At 30.7% G+C, this 15,873-nt stretch overlaps 1 protein-coding gene across 2 annotated transcripts; it reads right to left on the minus strand.

The window, feature by feature from the left end:
* On the minus strand, positions 1–10,086 carry LOC132950659 (fatty acid-binding protein, muscle-like). 2 transcript variants are annotated; one of them, XM_061022181.1, is made up of 3 exons: positions 9,826–10,086; positions 1,275–1,555; positions 1–216 (listed from the first exon to the last, which is right to left on the minus strand). In XM_061022181.1, the coding sequence occupies exons 1-3, from the start codon at positions 9,896–9,898 to the stop codon at positions 163–165; spliced, it is 408 nt and encodes a 135-aa protein (XP_060878164.1). In that variant the 5' UTR covers positions 9,899–10,086; the 3' UTR covers positions 1–162. The 2 variants fall into 2 exon arrangements, with proteins under 2 accessions (XP_060878164.1, XP_060878163.1); XM_061022180.1 differs by lacking the exon at positions 9,826–10,086 and adding an exon at positions 5,976–6,355.
* Positions 10,087–15,873: the final 5,787 nt, after the last annotated feature.

Below are 15,873 nucleotides of genomic sequence, written 5' to 3' on the forward strand. Positions count from 1 at the left end.
TTATTAAAATTAAATAAATATAGTTCGTGTAATTATATCATAAATCACATGTAAAACATTATAATAAATATAATATAGTAGGCCAAATTCCGGATAAGTTGAAAAAGATCTGAATCGTATAATAATTAAATAGTAGGTATAATAAATAATAATATATTATATTTATTGGACTGGTTTGTAGACTCTGGTGCAAGTGATGTCATCGACAGTCAGGACCTGAAAATTGAAAAGCACACTGTTATCAATATTGTATTAGCTATTATAAGATTTCGCAAAGTAGATTATATTATAATTTTTATAAGAGTTTTTAGGTTTTCAGTACAAACTTTAAGAACGATCTCATATTAGTGAGTGATGTCAAAACCTATATTTTGAGGTTTTTGTGAATGAACGATTTTTAAGTTTACTTATATTATGGTATCTTTATTTACTCAATTGGTATGTCTTTAAAATGTACTCGAATATTTTATAAATGATAAATCGATATTTGTAAATTTTTATCGTTGTATTATTTCGTTACTGCTGTAAATACTAAATAGCTTGTAAGGGATGGCACTTATTATGATTGTGCAGATTGTAAGTAGTAAACGAAAAAAATCTTAATTTCTTAGGAATTGTATTAGTTAACCAATTTGGAATTTTCAACAAATTTCGATCGACTATTTAAATTTTGTTCAATCTACTGTTGGGAATTCTGATTTACAAATTCGAAATAGAGAAAATTATGATAACATTTGACAGATTTTATTATTTTAACTACAATAGTTTACTAAATATTATAACTTATGAAATTTCTAAATTAATTGTTGAGTAGGTTAGATTTTGATCACCTGCTTCAATTTACGTTTATAATTTATAATTTACTATACTAGTACAATATATGAGTAACTATTTCAAACGTCAAACGCTGATGGATTATTGTTATACATCAAAAATCGTCTTTTTATATAGTTAATCATAATATTATTATACATTGTGGTAAATAAGTAAATAACAACACTTAAATACTAAATGCATCGCCTGTTATAAGAAGAAATATAAATATATATGTATAATATGCCACTATAATGCGTATATAATAAAACATCAATTTAAACGACTCCAACAAAAAGTCTTTTTGTATAAATAGAATACATTTTGTCATTTAATTTAAGTATCTATATTATTATTATTGTGTGATCGTCTTTAAAGTGTTTGGTTATTGTACCTAACCCCCCCCCCCCCCCCCCTCCCCACGAAACCCGTGTAGTGGTGTATTTTATTGTCCTTTTTACCATTTTCAATTGTTCGGGCTCGAATTCTCTAACGATCGTGGTGTCGTTGTGTTTGTCACATTTTTGGGTGTGCACCAGCTTGTTTCCGTCCTGGACGATGAGTGACTTCACTTTGCGGCCGTCGGGTGTCTCCTCGTCGAATTCTTCATTGAGTTTGAACGCGATAGACGAGTTTTTGAACGTCGAGTTCGACGACAGCACAAGTTTGCCGTCATCGCTTTTGGTCAGCTCCACCACCGGAGATACGGTATTACCCAATTTACGGGTCATCATACCAACACCTGCAAGACAAAATAAGAAACGTGCGATATAGTTAAAACTGTTCCGAAAAAAATTAAGAACTTATAAATAATTGTTTCAGTTGCATGGAAAAACAATGAGTCATTGATATTATTATGTTTTTAAGCGGAAATAATAATAAGTCTACGAAACGATTTTTTTTGGAGGTTACTAATAACGTAATTTATTATATTATGCAAAGGCGGCTAGAGGCGACCTAGGTCTGTAAAGATAAATTGACAACACGAAATCGATTATATAATCGATTTCTAGGAGCATCCTAGGCTTACAAAAAAAAAATAGGTCATAAAAAAATTACATAGTAATCAGCCAAAGACATATCCATGTTAAAACAAATGTTCTCTATTGTTTTTCTGCTACTCGTAATGTAATAATATTATACAGTACAAGTATAATACAACTCTTATGTATAGACATATCATAATAGTTCTATACTCCTATGGAATAGACATAAAATATTATGTCATTTAATATGCACATAACTCCTAAGTGCATAGGCATGTTAGTGAGACCAACGTGTCTGGAATTAAAGTAATTATTTAAAAATAGTGGGAGAACTAATTTCAGAAAAAGCACTTACAAAAAATTACGCATGGCCAGATCTGTGAAGTTCTTCTAAATACACTTTTTAAATTATTAAGAAATGTACAATATACTTTTTATACAATAATATAATATAATATTATACAATTTATATAAGAATTATTTTTGATACCAAGTATAGACTGGATATAGTTCAATTCGTTATTTCGTTCTAAAACTAGAAATAATGTGATACAATGCTTCAAAATGATACAGAAGCCAGTATAGCTAAAATAGTTATAGTAGCTGGTATAACTTAATGATACTCCGTTCGGCGTTCCCAACGATGAAAACATTATTTAATTTAACGATTTTGTCTCGACAAGACTAATACCAAACTATTTTACAAATCAAATAGATTTGGCCGAGGCACGTTGGGAATGCATCGGTGATGTTGACGTATAGTCATAAACTATACTTCACTTCTATAATATATTCTAGTATTCTGTAAAGTACAACTTCAAAGTTATGAAACGCTCAATAGTCGGTACAAACTACAAATTTACATAGTACTTACATACTACTAACTAGTTTGGCAGTTTACACCTTGTAATTTATATTTATTAATATTCCTAGTCGTGTAGATACGACTGTAGTCGTATAATAAAGTTGTATTATATATTGGGTTTTAAGACGTATAGTACGATGTTTAATATATTATAATTATTGTCATTATAACATTCAAATTATAATATAATGATACAAATAATCACTGTAAAATATTTATTTATGTTTTTTAAATCATAACATACAAATAAATTGAGTAGGTACCAATTGAATAGTTCTTAAAATGTATAAATCATATCATTATATTATATAAAGTAAATGTAAATAATTTTTGTAATGTTTATTATGGTCCAATCGAAATGTTAATGTTATTCTGTTGCTAAATCAAAAACGTGTTAATTATTTATGTAATGATTGTTCTTGTTTTAAGTATTTTGTATTTATTTTTATACCGGCTAAATGTATATTAGGTAAGCATAATATTATTTTACAAATAAAAACACGTGAAACGAATTTTGCAGGTATATAATTTATATATTCATGTTTGATCCGTTACAATTGAGTACCTATAATATCGTATAATATGTGCTATTAGTTATTACTTACTATAAGTACTAAGTATTTCATCAGAATCCAATAACTGACTAACTGATTAATATAGATACATAATAATATCATAGTCATGTAGCGAAATTCTAGTTTATTTTTAAGTAGAAAAATATAACAGAGAAATGAAAACAGTCGGTTAATCACGTATACGTATAAACAGATAATTATTGTAGGAAAAATGATACTTTGCACCTACGTGATATTATTATTTTTTTTTTGCATTACTTGCAACAATAACAATGAGTATATGAAAAAAAATGATAATTTTACCTATGTAATGGCAAAAAAAAAAGTGAGTGTTAGCGAGCCACACTGTAATAATAATATAAGTATATAATAATGCGCTTTCTTCGTTTCGGTAAAAGAATTTCACCGGTGGGCAATGACCGCGTTCCCTGCTTATTAAGGTTCAAAGGAAAACGTATAAACTACTTCTTACTTGACCAGGCACGAAAAAAAACTATATCAGTACTATAATAATTATCATGTATGTACTAATAAATATAATTATATGTTATATATATATAGGCACCATTCATATACAAAAAAGAGTTAATTTTTCCTAAACTATTTAAATTCAACTACGTTTCGATTTAAAATGGGTACCTATTTGCATATGGATAATCTAATAATAATTATTGTTGCATTAAATAGACATTTCACACATATTAAGCGAAACGTGAATGCATTCAAGTTATGCGTATAGAATGTGTTTAATAATTATTAATATACAATATAACTACATTGCAATAGCTCTACAGTCTACACTATGCCATAAAAGAGGTTCTCAAACTGTGGTATAGCTGGTATGCACCTACGTGAAAAGCCACAGTGCCACACGAATACACGATAGCACAGTAAATAAATCGTATTTTTCATTTTATTTAAGAACGATTGTAGCAAATCTTTTCTTTTTTTTTTAAACTGAATTTTATATTTTGTGTAAAAAATTATTTTCTATCAATTGTGTACGTTATTATTGTTATCCCAAAATAATTACTGAAAATAGAGTTTATACTTTATATAATATAGTAGGAAAATTTTTTATAAAATATTATGTATGTATGAACCACGCGCCGAATTATTATTAACATGTAGGTACCGAATTACAACATTTTGTGAATATTTAGACTAGGTACAATGGTTCATAATATGTATATTTAAGCTAAAATTAGGTTAATAACCCTACATGTTGAAGCCGATTAACAGTTAAATAAATATGTGTCGAATTTTATAATGTTCTCGCATTAGTGACAGATCTTTGATAAATTCATAGTCTAATGATTTTATAAAAAACGAAATTAAACATATAGAATCGCGGGGCGTTGGCCGTCGGGTTGTTACAAAGAGGGTTGTTTACTTGCTTATCACTCATCGCGTCGCATTATAATAGTACACAGAATATTACATTGAAATGGCAAGATTACTATTTTTTTTTTTGTCGAAAAATGCGATGAACAAACACACGTCTTGACATATTATATAGTACTATGGTCACGTAATATACTAATTTATGGAATTTATTACTTTAAGGGTCGCCGCCACTCAATAATCCCTCTATAAAAACCCGCTAGACACAGTGTATATGTATTATATATATTGAGAATAAATTCGCCGTCTCCAGTGTACACACCCGCGGAAAGCAAAAAACATTTTTGTAAAATCAGTTTGAAAAACGAAAATGTAATATTATTATTAGGTATTGAATGTTTTTCACATACATTCATATATTATAAGAAAACTGGAAAACGGAAAAACGCGTTGTTATGATTGAAGTAAAAAAATAAAAAATAGGTAATAGTCATAGAATGAGACAGGTTATCGACATTTTGAGAATGTATACAGTCGTTTTATGTAATTATGTGCATTAATCGTAGTTTAAATCATCGGCTTGACCGGGCTACCACCTCTATCCGGATATTCGATCGAAATTCGAAGTACGTTCACAGAATAAATTATTCTGTGGTACGTCTGCATCGTGCATTCGTGCGGCTGCAGCCTGCGCCGCTGTTGTGCATCGGGAAAGATGGTTTTTGGAAAATTTATCGCCGAGACCTCTGGTGCGGTCGTGACCTACATACGGCCGTAGCGGGACTTGCGGGTTAGTGGTTTGGTGGGTGGGTGGGTGAGGGGCGTGTGCGGTGGTGGCGTGCGCGGTGATGGCGTGCGCGCGTGCATAGACACCGTCACCGTAATCGTTAAAACGAGCCCGGCCGAAGAGAAACGCTCGGCGGCGTACCTTTAATAATAATAATAATAATAATAATAAAATAATATCGTTTTATACGCACAGCTGTTATCTATCGGCCTGTCATCCGGCGGTGATAGTAAATAGTAATATTATGCAGCTAAATACCTACTTAAATCTCGAAGACGTGTAGCTCGCTTGAATTTAGATGACTACGTTTTGGTCAGTGTAAAATATTATATACATCCGTTGTGACGACATATTCCTACCGATAATATAACTGCGCATGGTATCTACACGCGACGTGCCTGTAATATTTATACGCGATATTTAAATATAAGGTATGACGCGATTGAAAAACCCAACAGCTCTTGTGCGAAAAGTGCAGTAGTAAATAAGGCACGGTAGTAGATAGTAATCGATATTATTATGATGTAATAACAATAGTAAAAGTAGTGATATACATACTAACGATAATGTATGATAAGTACATAATATATACGAAATAATCTTACCCAAAGCTTTCATGTACTCGTCGAACTTTTCGCTGGAGCTGAGCTTGTATTTTTTGTTCAGGAAAGCTTCCATGGTCAAGACCGGGAAAATCGAACGAAATCGGACGACGGCGGTAAAATGTTATAATATAAGGACCCAGGTAGTACTATTCCTATATATTACACCGCTGTGAACGGTATTGCCAGGATGGTAGGTGGGCGAGTACTGCAGACGATGAGAGACGAAAAACGAATGTGCGAGCGAGCCGGTGTGGTGTATCGTGTGTAGAACGATATTAGAATATATATATACACTGACGAGGAGCGTTGTCGGTTCCACTACTACGCGGCGGCGTATTGTACGCGTTACAATATTATATATTTATATTATTATATTATTATAATCAAACCGTCGTCCCGTTTAATGTGCGTCAAGACGACGTCTTTCCGGCCGATCGCGCCCCGGTTTCCCATCACGATCTTCAACAGTGATAACACGTCGCTGATAACAACTGTACAATAATATCATATAATGATGTTGTTGCAATATTATTATAATAATATAACGATTTATTTTCATCATCGCACTTTGCGGAAGCTTTTCGTTCGATGGTCCATGGTCGTCGTGAGTGATGCGAGTACTAAGTACACTCACACCTGCGCACAATAGTTCAAAGGCTATATAGAGACCGGTCAATATATATATATATATATGTGTGAGCGCCAATGCCTGCAGAGACTTTTTATTATTTGTATAAATCGCCCTGTTATATTAATTCGAAATTACTACCTAATTGCGTCTTGTAAACGGTTCGATTACAATATAATTATATACTCTGCATACAGCAAGTATACACGAGTCTGTCAATCAATGTGTTTATTATAATAATTATTAATTAACAATAATAAATAATAACATATAATAATAGTACCTATCTAGTAATCGTTTTCGTAACTTAACTGATGGTCAATGGTCATACAATAATATAATATAGGCACACGTTGGACTTGAGTACAGAGTGTGCCAATACGATATAATATGTGTCTATATATATTCCATTATACCAACACTATTCCTTTTACAAGTTGTAAAGCCCAGTATCATATTATCGTACAATACAACGATATACTAATATATTGACGTATGACAAAATTGTATTTGCATAGTAAAAATTGTATAGATATTAAATAAAATCAAATTACCGACGTAAAAAGAATACGATATTGGTGCAATTAAAAAGACAAAAAAATACTATGCACCAACTAAAATGTACATATACTTTCGAATTTTTAACGTACCTATACAACTGCTACAACAAATGTGAATGAAAAAGTATCGACTTGGAGCAGAAATTATTTTACACGTACACCTATTTTTGTAACCAAGGATGTTCTTCGAAGTTGTTTTTTCGACAGTAGTATATTGTCTACTACATAATCAATGTCAATGTTGTGACAATTTCAGAAATAGTAGAAAGTAAAACATAAATAGTATTGAAGGACGTTAGCGGTATATACATTTTTTCGGTGAGATGTGAGTACAATGTTAAGACATATTATTATAGTATATAAACTATAGCCATGACCGTCAATTTATATTTTATTTTTGAATGAGTTTCATCTATTTTCATAAATTACTTAAGTGTGTCCGACACTCAGACAAGAGAATAAACATTACATTGAATCATTATGAAATAAATATTATACTTTTAAATGTAATAAAAATAAAAGCTTACCTATATACTATATATTTGTACTTCCGCCATTTATTTTTTACTTAAGTACCTCTATGTTAAACTAAATTGAAACTATAAATAACTGTATTACGTATATAATATTCAGATTTATTGTTGATCTTGGCAATATATGCATTCAATATATATTTTTTTATGCGAGTATTGATCATAAACATTAAAGTTATCCACCGTCGTATACTAATAAACTATACACGGTTATATATATATATATATATCTCGGGATACTATACCAATAATGGTAACTATAGCTTTCTCTTCAAGTGATCATGAATATCATAAGATGGCCCATCCATATATTTAATATATACGGTTATTGATCCATATCAGACCATATTATATCCAGTTTGACTACGTCAATAACTTTTTCCGAACCCATTTTCATCCACGTAAATAAACAAAACAAAATTATATTTTCGATGTATACCTGCAGTAATGAATAAATTAATAAAATATACTATGATATTGCAGATAGATACCTAAACTATTTTATACACTTAATTTTGAATATAAATTTTAAAACACGAGAACTAACATTGTGAAATTATTTCAGACATTTAAAATTCATTAAACTCAGTTTAACAGGAGAAACTGTTGATTTTAACTCAGGACTAATTTATTAATTTATCAATTTGCTTTAACCACAAAAAGTTAACTTTTTATTGATTGAAATGTATAGGACGTATAGGTCTTACCTTAATATATTACCTCTAAATGTATAACAAGACACGCGTACCATCAGCAATCAGCTGGTGAAATCTTTTGAAACTTAAAACTAATTGGTTTTTTAATTATTATACTCAATGATACGGTTACGGTGTCTATATTCTATAGGTCCAAGTGTTAGGTGCAGAGTGAAATGCAATCGTACCGGATTTTTGTGAATAATATCATTGCATATTTATTATAAAAAGTAATAGTTGATCAAAAATGATTATATACTTATTAGTAAGTTATACATTTTCCAAATCCACTGTATTTCTAATTCATTATTACAAGTTAACCAAGTACTAATAAAGTGTTAAATGAAAATAGCACATTTGTTATACTTAGATGCAATTTAATAAAATAACTATGAAGCATATTATGGTGTACAATAATATTACTTAAAATCTCTTAAATATATTATAGAATTATACAGCATATATTTTTAGGTACTTGATAAGAACTAAAGGGAATTAATGCAAATTAAAGTATCTGGAAAATTTGACGATTGGTAATATAAATCATTACACGTTGTTTAAATTGTCAAGTCCTTCTGAAACACTCTGTATAGATACCTAAAGTATAATGTATAATATAGTATATACTGAATAGTGAATACTACATACTATTCGCATAGACGAAACATACATTTTTACAGTAATATTCTATTAAAACGATACTCAGATTTTTAACTATAGTAATAGCATCATCAAAAAGTATTACCTACAAAATCTTCAAAAAAACCCCATTCGATTTGCTTCAATTTCTACACGAATACACTATTTTGAAAAATAACACGTAACAAATAATGTAATTTATAAATATACTTATACCTACCATAAGGCATAAGCATTAAGCGCATTTACTTTCGTAAAGTGAAGTTTATAAAGTAAATAGGTGTAATTTTCAACGACTGAAATAATTAGCTGTACTTATGTACAATAATATTTGAATTAACAAAAACCGTGTATGTAAGAACTAAGAAGTATGTCTGACACCGTTGCATTGCTATCAAATAATGTTCTAAACGAATTATTTTTTACGCAAAACAGTAGGTATATTTATTATAAACTAAAAATACAACAAATTTTGTTTTTAATTAATTAAATTTAAAAAAAATTGAAAATCGTGGTCGAGGTTGACGATGGTTAACATATTCTAATTTAACGATCTATTGAATCATAATATAAAAATCATTAACGTCTTCCCAAAAGGGTATTATTATAGTATATTATATTATATTGTAATCTATTATAGGACATTATAAAATAATTATTTAACATTAACCATTAAAAATGTCGAGAACGCCGAGTCAATGGATAGGATTCGTATATAAGTACTCGTAATATGATTATGGCGTATTTATTTTAGGTATATGCATATACATTGATAATATAATATTGAGGACTTACCAAGAGCTTTCATGTATTCATCGAATTTGTCACTGGATTCCAGCTTGAATTTTTTGTCGAAAATTAGAGACATAATTATAATTTATAATATTATGACGTGCAGGTACTGATTCCCAATAATATAATATATACTTATATATTATATTGTATATCACACGGCACTTCTAATGTAGATGGCTAGTTGAAGTTGAGAAATTTTCGTTTTGGCCGTCGGACGATCACTGTACGCGATCGCACAGGTGTCGCGAGTATTTATAGCTGCAGTCGGCGCGCGGTGGAAGCATTTGCACCGATTTCGAGTCACGCGTCTGGTCCAGTCGGCGTCAACGAACGAGAAATAAAATTATTGTACAATGCGCCACTAAACATAGTATAATATTATATAATAGTATATAGGCCTAACCCGTCCTTGGGCCTTGACTTCCAATTAACAGACCACTACAGATTGACGGGTGCACCACGCATCACTGTATTTTAATAGAATTATACGTTTATACTCCGTCTAAATTATATATCGTTTATAATGCCGTGTGTGTGTGTGTGTGTGTGTGTGTGTGTGTGTGTGTGTGTGTGTGTGTGTGTGTGTGTGTGTGTGTGTGTGTGTGTGTGTGTGTGTGTGTAAATCACTTCCAAAGGGGATTTTATGGTTTTCAATTTTCGAATTATTAACTCGCGACGACAATATAATCGCTCCGCATACATTGCGCTACTGCATTATGAACTCATATTATTATCATTATTAATTTTACTATTGACAATTATTACACTATGAAAAAAGTTAGACGTTAATACTTAAACGTTAATCGGACCTCACGTAGCGACGAGGACAATCGGAATGCCCGCTGAGCGTAATACGGTCGCGATGACGCCCTGCAGTCGAAATTCAAAACGTATTACGTACGCGATGCCGAGATTAAAATATTATACTGTAACATTAGGATTCAGGATATAGAATTAGAGATAATCTTACCGAAACAGTATCTTGTAATTAGCCAAACAACGTTTTTAAATTTATAACGTTTTTGTTTTTACGTATATATTTAATATAATATTATAATGCGGCATTGATGCTTCTGAAAAACCATTGATTGAATTATCCATATATTGAACGACTTTTGTCGTTTGATCAACACGAATCCTATTATACAGGAATCGATAATAATATATGAAATGAAAATATATTATTTTTCGTTGTGATTTTGAATATTAGCTATAATTTTTAAACCAATATAAAGTATACTAGAACAATTATTTGGAAAACTGCAAGTACTCACAAAATAATATACTAGATAGGCTATGACTAATAAATTATAAATATACAACCACGAAAACTATACACAATGTGTACATCGTGTCATCGTTGATAAAATTGTTCTTATAACGAATATTACATCCTTAAAATATTAAGAAATATAATACATTTGTTATTTTAAAAATAATAAAAGTGTAAAACTATTAACAGAATATCGGATATCCAATTAGGATCAAGTGAATCAACATCTGACTTACCTATGTGTAAAAAATAAATAATATAAATACGTATTAAAGTCTCTTAATAAATTGATTTAAAATCACCCAAAACTAGTTACCCACAATCCTATAAAATGTATACGTATTTCATACTCTCGAATTATAATAACCAAATAATACCATGAAACATTATCGACTTAAATAAACTATCGTCTAACGATAAGGGTAGGGTAAGTACAAATATTATTTTATGAACACAGCGGAAATTCTACATCCTAACCTGGCAAAGATAATGATAGGTGGTCAAAAATAGTGGGGCCCTCAAGGCATTACCCCCAGACCAGGGCGGTGGCGTATTTTATTTAGTTTTATGGGGGGGGGGCAACACTAAAATTATTAATTACTATACACAAGCTTATATTCTACCCTATTAAATTTACCACAAAGTTTACCACTTTTGTTTCTGATAAGTGATGACCCTTTTCTAAAAGAAATAATGCTAAATATTCAATTTCAAAGGAGATTTCTGGTTAGACAACTTACTATAAATTAAAATAATATTTATATAGTATAATATCTTTAATTTGGTGATAAATTCAAGGTGAGAGTAACACCTTCAGGGGCCAAGTGGCCAATACATGGTTGTGGGCCCCAACCAATGAAATAATAGCTACGTGTCTCCACTTACCATGACCGTGGTGGTGAACATGATAAGCGGGTGACGGGCCCCAATGCCTGTTAGTTCAAACAAGAAAAAAATATACTATATTCTTGTAGGCACTATAAAAAGTACAAATTACCACTCAATGTAATTTTAAGCCGAGAAGCCTATGGGCCCTTTACATACGTGGGCCATGGGGACGTGACCCCCCCCCCCCGTATCCGGGCTAGGTGATAATGTAAAACGTTATGCGAGTATGCGACTGTTTATGTGATAAGATTACTGCTCTGATTACTACGAAGCAAACATCAATCCCCAGGAAGTACAAACAAATTTATTAGAAACTCAAGTCAGCTATAACATAATATTGTTTTCATATTATAATATGAAAACACGTACAATATAAAAAAAAATTAGTTTTGCCTTAACATCATATAGTATGTACCAGGTACATTGTACCTATTACAACTAAATAAAACCAATTATTCTTCAAGTCATTGGGAGCATTCACCCCCCCCCCCCTCCCACTGCAACCCTAAAATACGCCACTGGGTCAGGGTTTCTCTCTCCGTGGCTCTGACTACCTGTATTAAATGCTTCTTATATATTTTGTCATCTGCAAAAGCAACCATGTATTATTGTATTATAAATCTATCATTACAAGACAGTATAGATCATTTGGGAGATTAATAATGGCTTCGAGGGGTCAGAACTTTTTAGATATTATTTTGACCCACTGGTATTTCTAAAAAAAAAATGTTGACTTAATATATTTTCCAACAGTCCACCAACTAGGTTTAGTCAGTGATAATTATTATTCTCTTTTAAACTCGGACAATCAGTTATAAGAACATTAATTTAACAACAACTGCAAGTTGTTCTAATTCTACAATTGCATTTTTGATCTACTATTCCTGTACGCTAAAGTTGGCACGCAACATTTGTAACCCATTTAGATTCTGAGTGATGCGCAATAGGAATGCGTATTATTAATTTCAAATTGGAAAATGTTATCACTTCTAGAACATTAAGTATAAATCTCCAAGATATTTAAGAAGTCGTTCGGATTTTCTCCTATATAATTACTAAAGTACCTACCTATTTGTACTAACAGGTGGCTATAGTGAGGCTAGAAAATCTATACAGAATTTGAAATAGAATTTTCCCTTGCAATGACCTTGCAATAGTTTTGGCGGACATATCGAATAAATAAAACAAATTTGCAATATACACATAGGTTGATAGGTTTTTGCTTTTATTATTATTGATAAATCAAGGTAAGAAGTATATATATATTTTTTTAAATTGATCTTTAGCTTTTTTGACAGTGGTTATTAGCTTCATACATTACCTATATTTTACTAGTTTTTGGATTAACAATTTGATTAGAATAATACAGGGGGGACTTTATGACTTGTAAATATTTGGTTGTGTTTTTCATATATTTCTCTAATTTGACGCTCCTGAGGAATGACATGACGTTTTATGGCTGACGATCGGGTCCAGTTATTTCATATACGTTCGAGGTCAGAAGAGTTAAAAAATAACAGCTCTAGAAACTAGTTTTTGGCATAAAATAATTGTCGAGAAACTTTTAGTTAACAACTATAAATACCGGTAATAACTAAATAGGTATAGCTACCTAAAAATTACTATTAAACATTTTTATAATATTAAATATTTAAAAAATATTATTATCTTGTCAAGAAGATAAAAATGTTCATATTTCATAGCATTAAGCTGGCATTTATAAACAGTTTCGTGGTACAATAAAAATAAATACATAATATAAAAACTTTTAAAAATACGCATTTATAAGGGTTGTTTATTAAAAAAAATACCGTAAATATTGTTACTTTTTAAATTGTTACTAGGGCGTAACATAAAAAAATTACCTACCAATAAACATAATATTATTTTCGAATCGAATCAAGATTTTTTATTTTAACGATTCCAATTTGTAAATGTTATGTAAAAACTAAACTGCTGTTCGAAAAACATAATAAATTATAGGTAATTTATTTAGAGATTCCTTGTTCGTATAAAAATATGATATATTTTCGGGATTTATTTTGGTATTTTTAAAATACAATAGTTCAACTAAGTATAAATGAAGAGCTTTAAAGCATTAAATATATAGGTATAATATTAATAATTACGCACCTATACCAATGTGAATAGGATATAAGACATATACCAACTATCAATAATTGAATAATTGTAATTTTGTAATTTATTATAAATTATATCGAAAATCTGTAGTTTTAAGACTCAAATCTAAATAATATCAATTTGACTTGGTTTGTATGCGTATACAGTAAACGCCCAATAAAAAATAAATACATACTGTGGAAAATTAATTACGTTACAACTTACAAGTATTATATAATACTAGCTGATCCTGCAGTACGGCGTTGCCCGTAAAAAATTACAACTTTTAAAAAAATTGTGATTGTTGAACTCATTTTGGACGTAACTCGCCGTAGTAAATGCAACTCAGCCACCCTGGTGGGCAATGTGCGATAATTCGATTTCATGCATGCTTGTACCTGATCTGCCCGAATAACCAATGGCCACCACTAATAAATAATTACAAATTTCTACTAATTATTTCTCCTATACAACCAATAGCAAAACCATTTACAAACAAGCATTTCCATCATCAATTTCAAAATCCCTGTTTGAGCACCTCACCGGGTTTTAATTTAACCTTTTTAAATTAGTCAATGTTACTCAGGGTTAATGCTGCGGCATTCTAATGGTGAAATAATTTTTGAAATCGGTCCAGTAATTTTTGAGTTTATTCGTTACAAACATCCAAATCATTTCATATTTATAATATTAAGTATAGATAAACATGTACACCTAGTTATTATGTAAAACCATAAAAATATACCAAAGCGTTCTGTAAATAATAATATGTAATAGAAAAGCTTAAATGATAATCCATATCGAATTTGAAGAATGCATTGAAATGTGTTCTGTACATAAGTACTTGGCTCTTATATAATGCTTTATGGGCTTATATCAGATTCACATGGAAATCAAGGAACCGTCGTGATTGGAGAGATGTAGATACGAAAAAATATAGACAAAATCGTATACCTACTTGAATATAAATTTAAGATAGTTTTTCAGAGATAAATTTAATCCACCGGCAAACAATAAACATATACGTTGTATCGTCATTTGTAATCATACGAATATAAAAGACTTACACTCATAAAGCGTTATAACTTATAGAGCTTCAGTTATGATATGTACTTACGAACGTAAATGTATGTCACACAATATTGTTCAGTCTTATCAAGCAATCAAAAAATTATATACCTGCAGGTTCGTCATCAGTTGTGTATACAGTGTTACGTGCTGCCCCTTCAGGGGTCCAGCAATACGATGATTTGAAATAAAGTGGTAGTCAATTTAGAAAAGTTAATGCAATGTTGTTTATTATAACAGAATAAATGTATAATATCGTCGTTTGCGGCAATGTCGTGTATAATGGCCGAGTGGCGTAAACGAGCTACGATGCTGGTGGCTCTGGTACATCTAATCATGCTCTGTCTCTGACGTTCCTACACAGACAGAAAATGTTTGACTAAAAATATTATCATAACATTATAATAATATTACTCGTGATTATAATATTATCATTTTAAAATGCTGTCTGGGATATATACGATGTCGGCTCCTTTTATATGGTCGGCGCGTGGACCCCAGGCGTCCTTCAGGTTTAGCCGCTCGAAAAGTGGTGGTTTTCGTAAAGATGAAACTGTCGCCTCGTATGCTAATTATGTTATGTTCGCTAATTCTGACAATTTTGCCGAAATTGTTACCTTTTAAGCATGGGATTATAGTTTATACATTGTGCGAGGTCACAGCTGTAGTCCATTGCAAGGATAACCACTGTGGCTCGG

This window comes from Metopolophium dirhodum, chromosome 8 (genome assembly GCF_019925205.1).
Source record: "Metopolophium dirhodum isolate CAU chromosome 8, ASM1992520v1, whole genome shotgun sequence".
Classification (NCBI taxonomy): Eukaryota; Metazoa; Arthropoda; class Insecta; order Hemiptera; family Aphididae; genus Metopolophium; species Metopolophium dirhodum.